We start from the raw sequence: 21,532 nt of genomic DNA on the forward strand, positions 1-21,532 counted from the left end.
AATGAAAGGTTTTTAAGGAGTCTGGGATCAAATGTTTCCATCAAAATTGATACTCTTTAGTGACTTAACCTAGTCACAACCCATAACAAAGGGACTGGAGTGTCCCTTTGACTGATAGGGAAAGCCTTGCCAAAGGAAACCAACACAGCCAGTGACAGGCCAAAATCACCATGAGTAACACCAGATTGTCCGTTTCCTCTGGTAGATCCTCTCTGGCAGCCTGGGTACCTGTCTGTTTAGCTCCAAGAAGTAGCAAGGTGTGGAATGCTAACCAGACTGGTACACAGACTACCTCTCTGGACAAAAAGCAGCTCAGGATCACACTACTTCCATGACCTTTGCTTTTTTGGCAAAATTGGGGAGAATTATCTGAGATTGCTCTTTCAGGCTTATGTAATGGGGAGATGTTGCTAAGCATTGGTTTTGGCAGGTGAAGGTATCTATGCTTGTGAAGGTATCTATACTGGTGAAGGTATCTGTACTGGTGAAGGTATCTATACTGCTGAAGGTATCTATACTGGTGAAGGTATCTGTACTGGTGAAGGTATCTATACTGCTGAAGGTATCTATACTGGTGAATGTATCCATACAGGTGAAGGTATCTATAAAGGTGAAGGTATCTATACTGGTGAATGTATCTATACAGGTGAAGGTATCTGTACTGGTGAAGGTATCTATACTGGTGAAGGTATCTGTACAGGTGAAGGTATCTATACTGGTGAAGGTATCTATACAGGTGAATGTATCTATACAGGTGAATGTATCTATACAGGTGAGGGGTATCTGTACTGGTGAAGGTATCTATACTGGTGAAGGTATCTGTACTGGTGAAGGTATCTGTACTGGTGAAGGTATCTATACTGGTGAAGGTATCTGTACTGGTGAAGGTATCTGTACTGGTGAAGGTATCTATACAGGTGAAGGTATCTATACAGGTGAATGTATCTATACAGGTGAAGGTATCTATACTGGTGAAGGTATCTATACTGGTGAATGTATCTATACTGGTGAAGGTATCTATACTGGTGAAGGTATCTATACTGGTGAATGTATCTATACTGGTGAATGTATCTATACTGGTGAAGGTATCTGTACTGGTGAAGGTATCTATACTGGTGAAGGTATCTGTACTGGTGAAGGTATCTATACTGGTGAAGGTATCTATACTGGTGAATGTATCTATACAGGTGAAGGTATCTATACAGGTGAAGGTATCTGTACTGGTGAAGGTATCTATACTGGTGAAGGTATCTATACAGGTGAATGTATCTATACTGGTGAAGGTATCTATGCTGGTGAAGGTATCTATACTGGTGAATGTTTCTATACTGGTGAAGCTTTCTATACTGGTGAAGGTATCTATGCTGGTGAAGGTATCTATGCTGGTGAAGGTATCTATGCTGGTGAAGGTATCTATGCTGGTGAAGATATATGTACTGTAGTCTTCCTCTTGTTCGCCTTTCTATCTCGGCACCCACACATACAAGCACACATACACACACTCTAACACACACCTCTCCTCTCCTCCCAGTACAAACACACCCACACACATGCACACAGAGCAGTATAACACACTGCCTGCTGGGAGAGGTAGGGGTAGGGGATGGGAGGGTTTGGGAGGGATGGGGAGGAGAGGAGAGGGAGGGTGGGGAGGGGTGGTGATTGGCACTGGTGAGGAGAACAATGCAACAGAAAGAGAGCAAGAGGGAGAGAGAAAGAGGGAGAGAGAAAAAGGGAGAGAGGGAGAGGGAGAGAGAAAGAGGGAGAGAGGGAGAGAGAAAGAGGGAGAGAGGGAGAGAGAAAGAGAGAGAGAGGGAGAGCGAAAGAGTGAGAGGGAGAGGGAGAGAGAGAGAGGGAGAGAGAAAGAGGGAGAGAGAAAGGGGGAGAGGGAGAGAGGGAGAGGGAGAGAGGGAGAGAGAAAGAGGGAGAGAGGGAGAGAGAAAGAAGGGGAGAGGGAGAGAGAGAGAGAGGGAAAGAGAGAGGGAGAGAGAAAGAAAGAGGGAGAGAGAAAGAGGGAGAGAGAGAGTGTATACTCTTCTCCATCATGGAGATAACATAACAACATCAATAGGACACCACAAGCACTATCCAAGCTTCACTTAAGTAGTTAAGGAACATCGTGCATCATCACTTCAATTACCCCTACCTATAATCCAGGCCTAGATATTCTTGAAAAACAGATATTTTGGGGAATGTGAGACACTGTGATTTGAAGTAGGCTGGGTGTTTGAGAAATGTGTGGTTTAGAAATTTTAAGGTCACTGACTGTGCATTCCATGTGGGAAATATTAGAGCTTTCAGTCCCAGCAATTCCCTTAAAAACATGTTTACTTCCTTTCTCTCTTTTCTCCATCCAGTGCGTCTCCATGACAGCATCTCGGAGGAAGGGCATCACTACCTGATCTTTGACCTGTGAGTAATGCACTGCAGTGAATCTATTTACTGCATAATTCATCCACTCACACACAGTGGGAATGATTGACATTAATGACACAATGATTCTTTCAAGGCTGAGAGGCGGCTTGATGTGAGTTCTAATCACACTCGGCACAACAGCCTGTATGAGACACAACCACAGTAAATGAAAATCTACCATTGAGCTAGGCAGTGGTCCTGATTTCAATAAGCTCCTCAGTAAGCTATACACCATGGACCCCAGCGACATTCAGCCACATGCCAATGTTTTCTTGAGCTGATGGTCGGGGGGGGGTCACTTAGAAGTGAGTTTGAGGTCACTTAGAAATGTCCTTGTTTTTGAAAGAAAAGCTTGGCACACCTGTATTTGGGGGAGTTTCTCCCGTTCTTTTATGCAGATCCTCTCAAGCTTCTGTCAGATTGGATGTGGAGCGTTGCTGCACAGCTTTTTTCAGGGTTGTTCGAGGCTTGTCCCAAAGCCACAGACTTGTCCCGAAGCCACAGACTTGTCCCGAAGCCACTTAGCCCCAGTCTGAGGTCCTGAGTGCTCTGGAGCAGGTTTTCATCAAGTATCTCTCTGTACGGCCTCCCGAGTGGCGCAGCGGTCTAAGGTACTGAATCGCAGTGCTAGAGGGATCACTACAGATCTGGGTTTGAACCCGGGCTGTGTCGCAGCCGGCCGCTACTGGGAGACCCATGAGGCGGCGCACAATTGGCCCAGCGTTGTCCAGATTAGGGGAGGGTTTGGCTAGCCGGGATGTCCTTGTCCCATCACACTCTAGCGACTCCTGTGGTGGGCCGGGCGCATGTACGCTGACACGGTCGCCAGTTGGACGGTGTTTCCTCCGACACATTGGTGCGGCTGGCTTCCGGGTTAAGTGAGCAGTGTGTCAAGAAGCAGTGCGGCTTGGCATGGTCGTGTATTGAAGGATGCATGGCTCTCGACCATATCCTCTCCGTACAGGAGTTGCAGCGATGGGACAAGACTGTAACTACCAATTGGATATCACGAAATTGGGGATAAAAACATTTCTCTCTACTTTGCTCTGTTTATATTTGCCTCGATCCTGACTAGTCTCCCAGTCCCTGCTGCTGAAAAACACAGCATGATGCTGCCACCACCATGCTTCACTGTAGGGATGGTGCCAGATTTCCTCCAGACTTGACGCTTGGCATTCAGGCCAAAGTGTTCAATCTTGGTTTCATCAGATTTCAGCAGACCATCAGATCTTGTTTCTCATGGTCTGAGAGTCTTTAGGTCCCGTCTGGCCACTCTACCATAAAGACCTGATTGGTGGAGTGCTGCAGAGATGGTTGTTCTTCTGGAAGGTTCTCCCATCTCCACAGAGGAACTCTGGAGCTCTGTCAGAGTGACCATCAGGTTCTTGGTCACTTCCCTGACCAAGGCCCTTCTCCCTCGATTGCTCAGTTTGTCCGGGTGGCCAGCTCTAGGAAGAGTCTTGGTGGTTTCAAACATCTTCTATTTAAGAATATTGGAGGTAACAACTTCAAAGCTGCAGAATGTTTTGGTATCCTTCCCCAGATCTGTGCCTCGACACAATCCTGCCTCGGAGCTCTACGGACAATTCCTTTGTCCTCATGGCTTGGTTTTTGCTTTGACATGCACTGTCAAGTGTTGGACCTTATCTAGACAGGTGTGTGCTTTTCCAAATCATGTCCAATCAATTTAATTTAAATTGAACATCTCAAGGATGATCAATGGAAACAGGATGCAGCTGTGCTCAATTTCGAGTCTCATAGCAAAAGGGCTGAATACTTACGTAAATAAGGTATTTCTGTTTATTATTTGTAATAAAATTGCAATCATTTCTGTTCCTAAGTATTCCCATGCATAATACAGTATATGTGATCGAATACAAATGTAAGCAAGGTTTGACATTTTTATGTTTAGTCAACTATTACATCAGTTTTGGCTTCTTATGGTCAATTTTCAGTCCTCAAATTATTTGTAATTATTTTCCAGCCCCCTGACCATCTGCTCAAAAAAAAATGTTGTCCCGCTGCTGAATCTAGTTGATGATCCCTGCCGTAGGCTATGGTTTGTATCTAACCACTAATTATGGCTAGAGAGACCTATAGTGTTGAGTGTGCTCTGTAGTCTCTGAGTACACCATAATATATTAGTTCTGTAAATATCACTATTATATGCATTTTAAACACTCAACTGTTGTAATATCTTTCAATGCCTTTCAAGGAACTGTTGATTTCAGTCTGCACAACAGTGATTACACTCCCCTGGAGGTGTTGAATTCTTTTCATTACAGGAACTGGAATTATATTACAGGAACTGGAATTATGTTACAGGAACTGGAATTATATTACAGGAACTGGAAGTATATTACAGGAACTGGAATTGTATTACAGGAACTGGAAGTATATTACAGGAACTGGAATTATATTACAGAAACTGGAATTATATTACAGAAACTGGAATTATATTACAGAAACTGGAATTATATTACAAGAATTGGAATTATATTACAGAAACTGGAATTATATTACAGGAATTGGAATTATATTACAGAAACTGGAATTATATTACAGAAACTGGAATTATATTACAGGAATTGGAATTATATTACAGAAACTGGAATTATATTACAGAAAGTGGAATTATATTACAGGAACTGGAATTATATTACAGGAATTGGAATTATATTACAGAAACTGGAATTATATTACAGAAACTGGAATTATATTACAGGAATTGGAATTATATTACAGAAACTGGAATTATATTACAGAAACTGGAATTATATTACAGAAACTGGAATTATATTACAGGAACTGGAATTATGTTACAGGAACTGGAATTATGTTACAAAAACTGTCATTATATTGTACCTTCAAGAGAATTATTTTTGCATCGGTTATGAGGCGTCTTCTCTTAGCTGCCTTTTCCCTGTTAATGTCTCTGAATGAATAAGAACAGCTTTGTAAGTGTGACAATGAGCAGCAGGACAAAGTGTTGCATAAGAAGATCTTGATGACAATGCAAGTTGCTCTTAACTTGTCTGAAACAGCAGGATGGTGTTTAGAAGCAGTCCCTTGCTGTAGATTCTCTTTGATTAAGGAAGGAAAGGAACCTAGTCAATTGTACAAATGAATGCATTCAACTGAAATGTGTCTTCCTATAGTGCTCAAATCATAAAGATCACACTGGCTTAATTCTTTGGGACAATACACAGTTACGTAGTGAAAGTTCCGAAACTGACAAAAATGAGAGACTAAGAAAAACTAAATTCCCTTCTTTAGTCTTTAAAGCTGACGCATTTAGGAGCAAACTAGTTTGTCAGAGCCCAATCACTTTGTACAAGCAGGTTTATGAAATAAGCCTACAAATATCAGACTTAATCTACTTATCATTCTGAGTGTATATTTGTTTACGTCATATCTAGCGATACATGGTCAGTGTGTGCCAATCTATGTGTTAATCCTGTGAAGGCATAACTGGTTAACATTTAGCTGTCTCCTAGTATCCTGTGAAGGCAGGACTGGGTAACATTTAGCCGTCTCCTAGTATCCTGTGAAGGCATGCCTGGGTAACATTTAGCTGTCTCCTAGTATCCTGTGAAGGCATGACTGGTTAACATTTAGCTGTCTCCTAGTATCCTGTGAAGGCATGACTGGTTAACATTTAGCCGTCTCCTAGTATCCTGTGAAGGCATGCCTGGGTAACATTTAGCTGTCTCCTAGTATCCTGTGAAGGCAGGACTGGGTAACATTTAGCTGTCTCTTAGTGTCCTGTGAAAGCAGGACTGGGTAACATTTAGCTGTCTCCTGGTATCCTGTGAAGGCAGGACTGGGTAACATTTAGCTGTCTCCTAGAGTATCCTGTAGAAGATTCATACTCTCAAAGTCTGAACTTAGCAACAGTGAGACAACTGCTTTGGTTTTGTCTTTTCTCACATCAGAAATGTACATTTGAGGTGCCTGTTAGGTTCCATGTCAACACACAGTTTTCTCCCAGTTTAAAAAATATATATTTACAAAAAATATATGGGGGATTGGAAATGATTCAGACAATAACACTGATGGAAGCCACACTCTATTTGCGGTATTATAGCTGATCTGTGTCAGTGTGTCTCAGTGGCTGATATGGGGGCATTGGGAAGGGAGTATTTCTCTCACACTGGCTCCATGCTCTGGTGACCACCTTCATCCTCTTGAGACAGGCAGCCTAACAATCCTCTCTCTTCCTCAGAGTGACGGGCGGCGAACTCTTCGAAGACATTGTTGCTCGAGAGTACTACAGTGAGGCTGACGCCAGGTCAGTGGAACCACCTCACAAAACACACGGAATAAACCCAAACACGGATGTATGACAAAGCAATTTAGAGTTCAGCGTACGAATGTTCACTGTAACATGGATTCATTGAATTATACAGAGGTCCCAGCATTCCCAAACCAGGAGAGCATCTAAAAGCATATATATATATATATATATATATAGAACCCTGTTATACTGTATCTCGTCTACACCAGGGGTGGGCAACTCCAGTCCTGATTGGTGTCACTTTTTCTCCATCCCTAGCAAACACATCTGATTAATCAAATGTCATTCTAAACTGAAGATCATGATTAGTTGATTATTGGAGTCAGGTGTGTTAGCTGGAGCTGGGGCAAAACTGTGACACCAATCAGGCCCCCGAGGACTGGAATTCCCCCCCCCCCCCCCCCCCCCCCGGTCTACAGTGGCGGTCGTTGCCGTTTAAGATGAGAGAGGATGATATTTTCTTTTAATGAGCATGGCCTTATTTATTTGACAGAATATTGGATAACTGTCATTCATATTCCATTACCCCAGCTCAATGCAACATCAATAGCTTTAGGCTACTACATAATACTCACATTTTCACTATACCCATCATGAGGTTACTACAACCTAGCCTATGAGTGAAAGTTTACAACGTAGATCGAGATAAATTGGAGTAATCAAGGTGACAGACATTGACACATTCAATACCGCCTTGCACACTCTTGCCTGCATGTAGCTGATCTAGGATGCAATCATTAGTCCAACAGTTGCAAATGAGAGTTTTTTTATGACCAAATTTCCCTACTTACATGTACAAAATACCTCGACTAACCTGCATCCCTGCACATTGACTCGGTACAGGTACCCCTAGTATATAACCTCATTATTGTTATGTGTTATTTTTAATTCCATTTTTTAAAACTTTGGCTTATTTAGTAAATATTTTCTTAACTCTGTTTTATAAAAACGGCATTGTTGGTTAAGGGGTTGTAAGTAAGCATTTCACCTGTTGTATTCAGTGCATTTGACAAATACAATTTGATTGGATGTTCATCCCCGTTTCGTTTACATCCGTTTAAGAAACGTTTTTCAACAGAATCGGCAGTATGAATACACCCCGATCACACGTAAACACAGTTCACTTTCATAGCAGCCACATACAAACAGCATAATCTCTTTGATTGTTGTATTCTTTCTTGCATCTGTACACTCTCCTCCTCTCACTTTTTTCATTCGCTTGTGGTCTTCGCTTGTGGACTTGCAGAACATATCATCTTTCTGTGACCAGCCAAACCTTCATATCATAACTGCTAACCACTACACAGCCTACATCGTTGTCACCATATTAATATCATAGACAATATAGCTACTGGAACTAACACATTAGTAATCCCTCTACAATCATGCAGTACAGTGTACAGTCAGCAGAAAGCTGATTAGCAGTTAGACCAGCGGGCCTCGGTGGCAATATATTAATAAAACCAGAAGCTTACCTTGACTTGGAAGTTCCAGTGTTTGATAGCCATAGCCAGCTAGGTAACATAGCAGCATTCTCTGTTTGAGTTGGGTGTTTGAGTAGATTAAACTAGCTAGCTGCATTCACTAGCTAAGTAAGTGAAAGTGAAAAAATACAACAAAATATAGCTATCTCTCTCTCTCTCTCTCTCTCTCGCTCTCTCTCGCTCTCTCTCTTGCTTCTCCTTCATTATACAGAAATTAATTTGTTCAAAACTTTTCAACTGTCTTTCTCTCTCTTTGCGTTAACTACTCACCACATTTTATGCACTGGAATGCTACAGTAGCTAGGTGTAGCTTATGCTTTCAGTACTAGATTCATTCTCTGATCCTTTGATTGGGTGGACAACATGTCAGTTCATGCTGCAAGAGCTCTGATAGGTTGGAGGACGTCTTCCGGAAGTTGTCATAATTACTGTTTTAGTCTATGAAAGGGGGTGAGAACCACGAGCCTCCTCGGTTTTGTATTGAAGTCAATGTACCCAGAGGAGGACGGAAGCTAGCTGTCCTCCAGCTACACCATGGTGCTACCCTACAGAGTGCTGTTGAGGCTACTGTAGACCTTTATTGCAAAACAGTGTGTTTTAATCGATTATTTTGTAATGTGAATATATTTAGTGTAGTTTTATCTAAAGAGGATAACTATTTTAATGTTTCACTATTATTGTAACGGTGTTCCTCCTCCTCTTCAACCGAAGAGGAGGAGTAGTGATTGAACCAAGGCGCAGCGTTGTGAAATGACATATTTTAATTAAACAAGACGGAAAAAACACGAAATGAAAACACTTGAATAATTAACAAAATAACGTAGACAAACCTGAACATACGAACTTACAATAAAACACGAAGAACGCACTAACAAGGAAAATAGACTACACAAAAAGAACGATGTACAAACAAACCGAACAGTCCCGTATGGTGCGACAAACACTGACACAGGAGACAACCACCCACAACGAACACTGTGAAACAACCTACCTAAATATGACTCTCAATTAGAGGAAACGCCAAACACCTGCCTCTAATTGAGAGCCATACCAGGCAACCCTTAAACCAACATAGAAACAGAAAACATAGAATGCCCACCCAAACTCACGTCCTGACCAACTAACACATACAACAAACTAACAGAAATAGGTCAGGAACGTGACAATTATTATGACATTTATTGAGGAGGATGGTCCTCCCCTTCCTCCTCTGAGGAGCCTCTACTGATTGTCTAAAGCCTCTCAGTTAAAACTTTGTTGTCATGTCGTCACAGTCAGAGGCCTTTGTTTTGTCTGTAGGTCCGTTATTGGACTGTTCACTTGGATTGAACAGCTTTACCTCCGTAAACCTATTCATGATAGAGTATCTCCCCAATTCACCCAACACCAGCTATGGACTGGGCCATTGCTTTGCAGTGACAAAGCAACAGGGCCACAAAACAAATTAATGAACAGAAACAAATGGAAACAGATGGCTGTGGACGTGTAGGCGTGACCTCACATCAATGTACACACTTCGCCCGGCTTTAGCGTGCCAGTCTCTCTATCTCTGCGGACCGGGTTTTCCCTGCTCCACTGCTCCACTGCTTGATTGACAGCTGAGTCTATTTGCTAATTATCTTCCCACTGACTCCCAGCCAAACATGCAAAACCTCATCAGGCTTTGGCCCGTGCTCCTGTGTTGATCGACAGTTTAGGAAAATGAATGGCCAAATCTAACGCCTCTGTGTGTCTTTGTATTGTTTTGGAGGTGCATAAGCCATTTTATCCAAAATGCTGTGTGGATTAATACTGAAGTGAAGCCCATTTTCAATAGCATTCAATTTAGCCTCTCAAAACTCCCAGCTCACTCAGTCTTTCAGTTTTCTCTCTTTCTTTTCATAGTCATTGTATTCAGCAGATTCTGGAGGCAGTGCTTCATTGTCATCAGATGGGAGTCGTTCACAGAGACCTCAAGGTAAGATTTAATAACGAATAAATTAAAAGACAGACTGTGTTCTGCACAGGCACAGACTGCTTATCCACTGCAAGATATCACTTTGATGACATTGTTATTATCTGATTGATTTGATAAAAAATGGATTTGGATTTAAATAATCTGTACACTCTTAGAAAATAGGGTTCCTAAAGGGTTCTTCGGGGCAATGGCCCAGTCCATAGCTGTCCCCAAAGGAGATGGGGACAGTAGAACCATTTTTGGTTTCAGGTAGAACTCTTTTGGGTTCCATGTGAACCATCTGTGTGAAGGGTTCTACATGGAACTCAAAATGGTTTTACCTTGAACCAAATAGGGTTCTTCAAAGGGTTCTCCTATGGGGACAGCCAAAGAACCATTTTATATTTCAGATAACAACTTTTCTTCTAAGAGTGTAGTCAGAAACTTCAGATCATTGTTGTTATTGTTGTTGTTATTTTCATCAATTTAAACACATTTAAAACATTCATTTTAGCCATCCAGGCTCTTTTTAATTTGAACCTTGAGGACACATCTATGTAATGTTTGCTCCTCAGGCAGCAGATAACAGGCCATTCCTCTCTGCCTTGACTAAGGTTGCAAAATTCCACAAACTTTCAATACGTTCCCTGGTTTTTCCAAAATCGCGGTTTGGAGGATCCCAGAGTCAGGGGGCAATAAGCAGGAAATCTGGAATTCTCCATCCAGGATTTCTGGAAAACCAGGGAATTTATTTAAATTTCACAGAATTTTGCAACTCTAGCCATGACTTTCAGTGTGATTCACCTGTAGGTATGTGGACAGAATAACAAAAGCCCAATCAAACCAATCAGAGAATTCAGGGGACATGCTGCTAAACCCTCTTCTGTCATAAGTAATTTCCCCTGCACACAGTTTGATGATTATAAAATAGGCATTCACTTACAGTGCAAACACCATCGATCCACTGTTCTGTTGCCAACTTGTCATGTACAGCACATGTACTCCATATCTCAACGTCAGCTCAAGGGAGTAAAAACGGAAACAAGCCCTCACACCATCTCCATCACGTCGGACAGCATTGGCGTGTGCTACAGTATGTCTGCCCTGTTGTAGTGTCAAAGAGGGACAGATAAATCAGAGGTTCCAGTACTGTTTCATTTATTAATATACGTATTGAAGTACCGGCTATACACCTACTCATTCAGGGGTTTTTCTTTATTTTTACTATTTTCTACATTGTACAATAATAGTGAAGACATCAAAACTATGAAATAACACACATGGAATAATGTAGTAACCAAACAAATTGTTCAGTTACCGCTATATATACCTGTGATTATCATGCACTAACACATGCTAGTACAAAGAGAGACCCTTCTGCCCAACAGATACATGTTCCATTCACATGGTTTCACATCTGCCTCCCAGCACCTGGGAACTGAGGGAAGATGGAGTGATAAAATGGATCTGTGTAGGCTGCGATTTTAGGTGTGTGTGTGTTTGTGTATGTGCGCCTGTGTGCATTTGTGCGTGTGGTGTGTGTCTGTGTTTATCAGGGGGTGGATAACATCTCATAGCAGCAGCAGTAAGTGATTGGCGGCAGGAGGTGGGGTGTTCATTCCTCTGTCTGTGTGGGATAGAAGTGGCTGGGTGCTGTATTTATCAGAGCTCTGTCATGCTGCAACCACACAAAGTCATTAACACTATTCAATCTGGCCCAGCCTAGAGTCATGTCTGTCTGCCACCATATCCCTGCTTCTGCTCAGGCCTCCTGTCTCTTTTGGTTGACTGACTGGCTGGCTAACTGGCTGACTAACTGACTGCTGACTGACTGACTGACTGGCTGACTAACTGGCTGACTGACTGATTGCTGACTGACTGACTGCTGACTGACTGGCTGGCTAACTGGCTGACTAACTGACTGCTGACTGACTGACAGACTGTTGACTGACTGGCTGGCTAACTGGCTGACTAACTGACTGCTGACTGACTGACTGACTGTTGACTGACTGGCTGGCTAACTGGCTGACTAACTGATTGCTGACTGACTGACTGCTGACTGACTGGCTGGCTAACTGGCTGACTGACTGATTGCTGACTGACTGACTGCTGACTGACTGGCTGGCTAACTGGCTGACTAACTGACTGCTGACTGACTGACAGACTGTTGACTGACTGGCTGGCTAACTGGCTGACTAACTGATTGCTGACTGACTGACTGCTGACTGACTGGCTGGCTAACTGGCTGACTAACTGACTGCTGACTGACTGACAGACTGTTGACTGACTGACAGACTGTTGACTGACTGGCTGGCTAACTGGCTGACTAACTGATTGCTGACTGACTGACTGCTGACTGACTGGCTGGCTAACTGGCTGACTGACTGATTCCTGACTGACTGACTGCTGACTGACTGGCTGACCTCTCTCTTTCTACGCAGCCTGAGAACCTTCTCCTTGCCTCCAAGTCCAAGGGAGCTGCAGTGAAGCTGGCAGACTTTGGCCTGGCCATCGAGGTGGAGGGGGAACAACAAGCCTGGTTCGGTAATGGCTGATATGAATCGTAATTACACACACACACACACACACACACACACACACACACACACACACACACACACACACACACACACACACACACACACACACACACACACACACACACACACACACACACACACACACACACACACACACACACACACACACACACAGACACACACACACACAAAATGGAATGCAAATAAAGACTGGCTTCTAAAGCAGGTCGACGTATGCGAGATTTAGGATGTTTAATGTTAATATTTCCACCAGGGAAACAGAGCCTTCAGAGGGAAATCAATAATTCAAAGACTCCTATTGAATCCAATCAAACAAACGTTTTGCATCGAATATCATCAAAAAAGGAACATTTCCTCTACAGCTATTCTGGAGAAAGTTTAATCAAGGTAGCAACAACTAGTTTTGTAGCACCATGACCACCACAGGGCAAGGAGCGCTGTTTACTGCTTGTTTTATTGATGAATTCCATTGCCACCAGAACTAGAAATACCACAGCCCCATCCAGCCTCATTAGTAGTGAGGCCTGCAGTGTAAAACCCTCTTGTTTGACTAGGTTCCACACAGCTCATTTTCTGTCACTCTGACTGTTCTAACTAACCTAGTTGACTGGTCTAACTAACCTAACTGACCTACTGCTCTAACTAACCTAGCTGACCAACTGGTCTAACTAACCTAGCTGATCGACTGGTCTAACTAACCTAACTGACCGACTGGTCTAACTAACCTAGCTGACCGACTGGTCTAACTAACCTAGCTGACGGACTGGTCTAACTAACCTTGCTGACCGACTGGTCTAACTAACCTAGCTGACCAACTGGTCTAACTAACCTAGCTGACCAACTGGTCTAACTAACCTAGCTGACTGACTGGTCTAACTAACCTAGCTGACAGACTGGTCTAACTAACCTAACTGACTGACTGGTCTAACTAACCTAACTGACCGACTGGTCTAACTAACTAACCTAACTGACTGACTGGTATAACTAACCTAGCTGACCAACTGGTCTAACTAACCTAACTGACTGACTGGTCTAACTAACCTAACTGACTGACTGGTCTAACTAACCTAGCTGACTGACTGGTCTAACTAACCTAGCTGACTGATTGGTCTAACTAACCTAACTGACCGACTGGTCTAACTAACCTAGCTGACCGACTGGTCTAACTAACCTAGCTGACCAACTGGTCTAACTAATCTAGCTGACAGACTGGTCTAACTAACCGAACTGACCTAGCTGACCAACTGGTCTAACTAACCTAGCTGACCAACTGGTCTAACTAACCTAGCTGACAGATTGGTCTAACTAACCTAACTGACTGACTGGACTAACTAACCTAGCTGACCGACTGGTTTAACTAACCTAGCTGACTGACTGGTCTAACTAACCTAACTGACTGACTGGTCTAACTAACCTAACTGACAGACTGGTCTAACTAACCTAGCTGACCGACTGGTCTAACTAACCTAACTGACCGACTGGTCTAACTAACCTAACTGACCGACTGGTCTAACTAACCTAGCTGACCGACTGGTCTAACTAACCTAGCTGACTGACTGGTCTAACTAACCTAACTGACTGACTGGTCTAACTAACCTAACTGACCGACTGGTCTAACTAACCTAACTGACCGACTGGTCTAACTAACCTAACTCACTGACTGGTCTAACTAACCTAACTGACTGACTGGTATAACTAACCTAGCTGACCAACTGGTCTAACCAACCTAACTGACTGACTGGTCTAACTAACCTAACTGACAGACTGGTCTAACTAACCTAGCTGACCGACTGGTCTAACTAACCTAACTGACCGACTGGTCTAACTAACCTAACTGACCGACTTGTCTAACTAACCTAGCTGACCGACTGGTCTAACTAACCTAGCTGACTGACTGGTCTAACTAACCTAACTGACTGACTGGTCTAACTAACCTAACTGACCGACTGGTCTAACTAACCTAACTGACCGACTGGTCTAACTAACCTAACTCACTGACTGGTCTAACTAACCTAACTGACGGACTGGTATAACTAACCTAGCTGACCAACTGGTCTAACCAACCTAACTGACCGACTGGTCTAACTAACCTAACTGACCGACTGGTCTAACTAACCTAGCTGACTGACTGGTCTAACTAACCTAGCTGACTGATTGGTCTAACTAACCTAACTGACCGACTGGTCTAACTAACCTAGCTGACCGACTGGTCTAACTAACCTAGCTGACCAACTGGTCTAACTAATCTAGCTGACAGACTGGTCTAACTAACCGAACTGACCTAGCTGACCAACTGGTCTAACTAACCTAGCTGACCAACTGGTCTAACTAACCTAGCTGACAGATTGGTCTAACTAACCTAACTGACTGACTGGACTAACTAACCTAGCTGACCGACTGGTTTAACTAACCTAGCTGACTGACTGGTCTAACTAACCTAACTGACTGACTGGTCTAACTAACCTAACTGACAGACTGGTCTAACTAACCTAGCTGACCGACTGGTCTAACTAACCTAACTGACCGACTGGTCTAACTAACCTAACTGACCGACTGGTCTAACTAACCTAGCTGACCGACTGGTCTAACTAACCTAGCTGACTGACTGGTCTAACTAACCTAACTGACTGACTGGTCTAACTAACCTAACTGTCTGACTGGTCTAACTAACCTAACTGACTGACTGGTCTAACTAACCTAACTGACTGACTGGTATAACTAACCTAGCTGACCGACTGGTCTAACTAACCTAGCTGACCGACTGGTCTGACTAACCTAACTGACTGACTGGTCTGACTAACCTAACTGACTGGTCTAACTAACCTAGCTGACTGACTGGTCTAACTAACCTAACTGACTGACTGGTCTGACTAACCTAACTGACTGACTGGTCTAACTAACCTAGCTGACTGACTGGTCTAACTAACCTAGCTGACCGACTGGTCTAACTAACCTAACTGACTGACTGGTCTAACTAACCTAACTGACTGACTGGTATAACTAACCTAGCTGACCAACTGGTCTAACTAACCTAACTGACTGACTGGTATAACTAACCTAGCTGACCAACTGGTCTAACCAACCTAACTGACTGACTGGTCTAACTAACCTAACTGACTGACTGGTATAACTAACCTAACTGACCGACTGGTCTAACTAACCTAACTGACCGACTGGTCTAACTAACCTAGCTGACCGACTGGTCTAACCAACCTAACTGACTGACTGGTCTAACTAACCTAGCTGACCGACTGGTCTAACTAACCCAACTGACTGACTGGTCTAACTAACCTAACTGACTGACCGGTCTAACTAACCTAGCTGACCGACTGGTCTAACTAACCTAACTGACCGACTGGTCTAACTAACCTAGCTGACTGACTGGTATAACTAACCTAGCTGACTGACTGGTCTAGAAGTTGTGGTAGTAGTGGTCAGTAGTTATGTGGTTCAGTAGTTGTGGTCAGAAGTTGTTTGGATATGGTTAGTAGATAAATGTGTGACCAGAAGTTGTGTGTTCAGAAGTTGTGTTGTTGTGGTATGTAATTGTGTGGTTGAGGTCAGGAGTTGTGTGGTTGTGGACACTAGATGTGGTCAGAATGTGTTTGATTGCGGTCAGAAGTTATGTGGTTGAGGTATGGAATAAACAAAACATCTAGTCAATAATACAGTAGAAAAAAAGAAACAAAAAGTCAATATACAGTGAGTGCAAATGAGGTAAGATAAGGGAGTTAAGGCAATAAATAGGCCATGGTGGCGAAGTAATTACAATATAGCAATTATACACTGGAATGATAGATGTGCAGAAGATGAATGTGCAAGTAGAGATACTGGGGTGCAAAGGAGCAAGATATATAAATAAATACATTATGGGGATGAGGTAGTTGGATGGGCTGTTTACAGATTGTCTATGTATAGGTGCAGTGATCTGTGAGCTGCTCTGACAGCTGGTGCTTAAAGCTAGTGAGGGAGATATAAGTCTCCAGCTTCAGTGATTTTTGCAGTTCGTTCCAGTCATTGGCAGCAGAGAACTGTAAGGAAAAGTGGCCAAAGGAGGAATTGGCTTTGGGGGTGACCAGTGAGATATACTTGCTGGAGCGCGTATCACCTCCACCCTACCTGATACCCTAGACCCACTTCAATTTGCTTACTGCCGCAATAGGTCCACTGACGATGCAATTGCTATCACACTGCACACTGCACACTGCCCTATCCCATCTGGACAAGAGGAATACCTATGTAAGAATGCTGTTCATTGACTACAGTTCAGCATTTAACACCATAGTACCCTCCAAACTCATCATTAAGCTCGAGACCATGGGTCTCGACCCCGCCCTGTGCAACTGGATCCTGGACTTTCTGACGGGCTTCCGCTGGGTGGTGAAGGTAGGAAACAACATCTCCACCCCGCTGATCCTCATCACTGGGGCCTCACAAGGGTGCGTTCTCAGACCTCTACTGTACTCCCTGTTCACCCCTGACTGCGTGGCCATGCACGCTTCCAACTCAATCATCAAGTTTGCAGATGACACGACAGTGATAGGCCCGATTACCAACAACGACGAGACGGCCTACAGGGAGGAGTTGGGGGCCATCTGAGTGTGGTGTCAGGAAAACAACCTCTCACTCAACATCGGCGTACACATCACGGACAAACTGAAATGGTCCAGCCACACAGACAGCGTGGTGAAGAACTGTACTCTTCACATGATGCTTTATCATTTCCTTCATGAAAATTAGTCTGGATATTTCAACCTGTCCTTTGTTCACAGTGCGTAAAACCCCAGGCTGGTTCCCTGGGTTTGGAGAATAAACCTCAGGAGGCTGAAGAAATTTGGCTTGTCACCTAAAACACTCACAAACTTTTACAGGTGCATAATTGAGAGCATGGTGTCGGGCTGTATCACCGCCTGGTACGGCAACTGCACCGCCCTCAACCGCAAGGCTCTCCAGAAGGTAGTGAGGTCTGCACAACGCATCACCGGGGGCAAACTACCTGCCCTCCATGACACCTACAGCACCCAATGTCACAGGAAGGCCAAAAAGATAATCAAGGACAACAACCACCCGAGCCACTGCCTGTTCACCCCGCTATCATCCAGAAGGCGAGGTCAGTACAGGTGCATCAAAGCTGGGACCGAGAGACTGAAAAACAGCTTCTATCTCAAGGCCATCAGACTGTTAAACAGCAATCATTAACATAGAGAGAATGCTGCCAAAATACAGACTCAAATCTCTGGCCACTTAAGTAAATGGACTCAATAAATGTATCACTAGTCACTTTAAATAATGCCACTTTAATAATGTTTACATATTATATTACTCACCTCATATGTATATACTGTATTCTATACCATCTACTGCATCTTGCCTATGCCGCACGCCCATCGATCATCCATATATTTATATGTGCATATTCTCATTCACCCCTTTATATTTGTGTTTATAAGGTAGTTGTTGTGAATTTGTTAGATTACTTGTTAGATATTACTGCATTTTCGGAACTAGAAGCACAAGCATTTCGTTACACTCGCATTAACATCTGCTAACCATGTGTTTGTGACCAATAAAATTGTATTTTATTTGATCTCTCTGCTGACCCAATCTTTCTGCTGGCCCAATCTCTCTGCTGTGGTTTTCCATGCCTGCCTGAGGATGTGCTCAGTAATTTAATAATAATAAAATATATATATATATATATTGAATATGTTGAAGTGCATTTCTCACACCCAAGGCGTACATTTAAAAAAAAAAAAAAAAACGCAACATAGAACACAGACAACAACCAAAGCTACAGTATATCACAAAAGTGAGTACACCCCTCACATTTTTGTAAATATTTGAGTATATCTTTTCATGTGACAACACTGAAGAAATGACACTTTGCTACAATGTAAAGTAGTGAGTGTACAGCTTGTATAACAGTGTACATTTGCTGTCCCCTCAAAATAACTCAACACACAGCCATTAATGTCTAAACCGCTGGCAACAAAAGTGAGTACACCCCTAAGTGAAAATGTCCAAATTGGGCCCAATTAGCCATTTTCCTCCCCGGTGTCATGTGACTGGTTAGTGTTACAAGGTCTCAGGTGTGAATGGGGAGCAGGTGTGTTAAATTTGGTGTCATCGCTCTCACACTCCCTCATACTGACTGGTCACTGGAAGTTCAACATGGCACCTCATGGCAAAGAACTCTCTGAGGATCTGAAAAAAAGAATTGTTGCTCTACATAAAGATGGCCTGGGCTATATGAAGATTGCCAAGACCCTGAAACTGAGCTGCAGCACGGTGGCCAAGACCATACAGCGGTTGAACTGGACAAGTTCCACTCAGAACAGGCCTCGCCATGGTCGACCAAAGAAGTTGAGTGCAGGTGCTCAGCGTCATATCCAGAGGTTGTCTTTGGGAATTAGACGTATGAGTGCTGCCAGCATTGCTGCAGAGGTTAAAGGGGTGGGGGGTCAGCCGGTCAGTGCTCAGACCATACGCCGTACACTGCATCAAATTGGTCTGCATGGCTATCGTCCCAGAAGGAAGCCTCTTCTAAAGATGATGCACAAGAAAGCCGGCAAATAGTTTGCTGAAGACAAGCAGACTAAGGACATGGATTACTGGAACCATGTCCAGTGGTCTGATAAGACCAAGATAAACTTATTTGGTTCAGATGGTGTCAAGCGTGTGTGGCAGCAACCAGGTGAGGAGTACAAAGACAAGTGTGTCTTGCCTACAGTCAAGCATGGTGGTGGGAGTGCCATGGTCTGGGGCTGCATGAGTGCTGCCGGCACTGGGGAGCTACAGTTCATTGAGGGAACCATGAATGCCAACATGTACTGTGACATACTGAAGCAGAGCATGATCCCCTCCCTTCAGAGACTGGGCCGCAGGGCAGTATTCCAACATGATAATGACCCCAAACACACCTCCAAGACGACCACTGCCTTGCTAAAGAAGCTGAGGTTAAAGGTGATGGACTGGCCAAGCATGTCTCCAGACCTAACCCCTATTGAGCATCTGTGGGGCATCCTTAAACGGAAGGTGGAGGAGTGCAAGGTCTCTAACATCCACCAGCTCCATGATGTCATCATGGAGGAATGGAAGAGGACTCCAGTGGCAACCTGTGAAGCTCTGGTGAACTCCATGCCCAAGACTGTTAAGGCAGTGCTGGAAAATTATGGTGGCCACACAAAATATTGACACTTTGGGCCCAATTTGGACATTTTCACTTAGGGGTGTACTCACTTTTTTTGCCAGCGGTTTAGACCTTAATGGCTGTGTGTTGAGTTATTTTGAGGGGACAGCAAATTTACACTGTTAAACAAGCTGTACACTCACTACTTTACATTGTAGCAAAGTGTCATTTCTTCAGTGTTGTCACATGAAAAGATATACTCAAATATTTACAGAAATGTGAGGGGTGTACTCACTTTTGTGATATACTGTATATACAGGTGTCGTCAGATCCAGAGGACATGAGAGCAGAATTAACAGAGGAGTTGGAAAGCTATTCTGAACAGCGAAGTCTTGAAAGCACTGTGACCCATAGTTTGGAGTCTGTTGCGTGGCTCACAGTACCTTCGATGTTTCACCAGCCTGCCCTTTGGCTACGTTGAAAAACACATGGAGCAGAATCAAACATATGTTATAAAACTAGGGATCTAGGAATGTCTTTTAGAATTCAGTTTCCTTTTAATGAGCCAGAGGACACGTATCCAATATCCACAGTTCATTTTTACAGACACACCTCTCTTAGATTAGGATGATTTTTCTAAAGTGTTTTGGGGAACGCCTGGCTGGCTGCTTTTCCTCAGGACAGCTGGTGTAGCTGTCACACCCAGCTCTGCTGGTCATTATAATTATACTGTACTCTTCACATGATACTTTATCATTTCCTGAATGAAAATGAGTCTGGATATTTCAACCTGTCCTTTGTTCACAGTGCGTAAAACCCCAGGCTGGTTCCCTGGGTCTGGAGAATAAATGGAAGAATGCGTTCTTTGTCGGATGATTGATATATAATCCATTTGTCCACATAACAAGGCTGGAACGTGAGAAGATGTGGTGAATCGTTGAAAACAACAGTAAAATAAAGTCTCATCACCCCTCAGAAAGAGTTTATGACCAGACTTAGAACGTTGACAGCCTGTCTGGTCAGGGTAGGTAAGAAGCATATGGACCTCACACCTCAAATGAAGCTCTATTGAGAGAAATGTGAGGCAGGCGGGACCAGGAACATGTGTATAATGTTATTACTCTCTCTTACATTCCGGGGAATAGAATTATCAGAGCAGATCTCTCTAATACTGTCTTCTTTTCCTGGTTGGTGACAGAATACAAAGTCAATTTGTTTTTCTCTTTTTTTCCATTGTTATATTGCGTTTAATAATTAAAAGATACTGAACTCTCATCACTTTACTGTACTCTATCATAGTATATAATGGATTATATGGTTAGTGTCACTTCACACTTAAAACAGCATGTGCCTATATCACTATGTATTGTATAGCATTGCGCTTGTACCAGTATTTAGAACATTCTATAGAGCTAAACTCTATCAACTTGTTATTTTATTACACTGAGAGTATCCCTTTTAGAGCTTTCTAAAATGGTAAGTTTGCATCCTGGATGCTGATAGGTTGATAGTCGTTAGTTATTGAAGATAATCCAAAGGTAATGCCTGTTAACAGTTCCATTTGAATTATCAATGCACATCCACTGTCCTACAGCCCATCCAGGCAATTCATAAACTTGATCTCCACTGGAAAAATGCATCTAGACATTGTTTCCCATGGCTTGTTGCCTAGCATTTGATTTTCAATAGAGCTGTATTATCTGTGACTCA

The 21,532-nt window shown here is 43.2% G+C and overlaps 1 protein-coding gene across 7 annotated transcripts in view; it reads left to right on the top strand.

Moving 5' to 3' along the window:
* The window catches only part of camk2a (calcium/calmodulin-dependent protein kinase II alpha), a 99,302-nt gene that overhangs the window by 40,164 nt on the left and 37,606 nt on the right, over positions 1 to 21,532 (top strand). For all 7 annotated transcript variants that reach the window (XM_055935548.1, XM_055935549.1, XM_055935545.1 and 4 more), the window contains exons 4-7: positions 2,358 to 2,412; positions 6,641 to 6,706; positions 10,081 to 10,153; positions 12,574 to 12,676. In XM_055935548.1, coding sequence (XP_055791523.1) covers positions 2,358 to 2,412; positions 6,641 to 6,706; positions 10,081 to 10,153; positions 12,574 to 12,676 — 297 coding nt within the window. The remainder of the gene's footprint in view (positions 1 to 2,357; positions 2,413 to 6,640; positions 6,707 to 10,080; positions 10,154 to 12,573; positions 12,677 to 21,532) is intronic.

The sequence above is a fragment of the Salvelinus fontinalis genome, chromosome 10, assembly GCF_029448725.1.
Source record: "Salvelinus fontinalis isolate EN_2023a chromosome 10, ASM2944872v1, whole genome shotgun sequence".
Lineage (NCBI taxonomy): Eukaryota > Metazoa > Chordata > Actinopteri > Salmoniformes > Salmonidae > Salvelinus > Salvelinus fontinalis.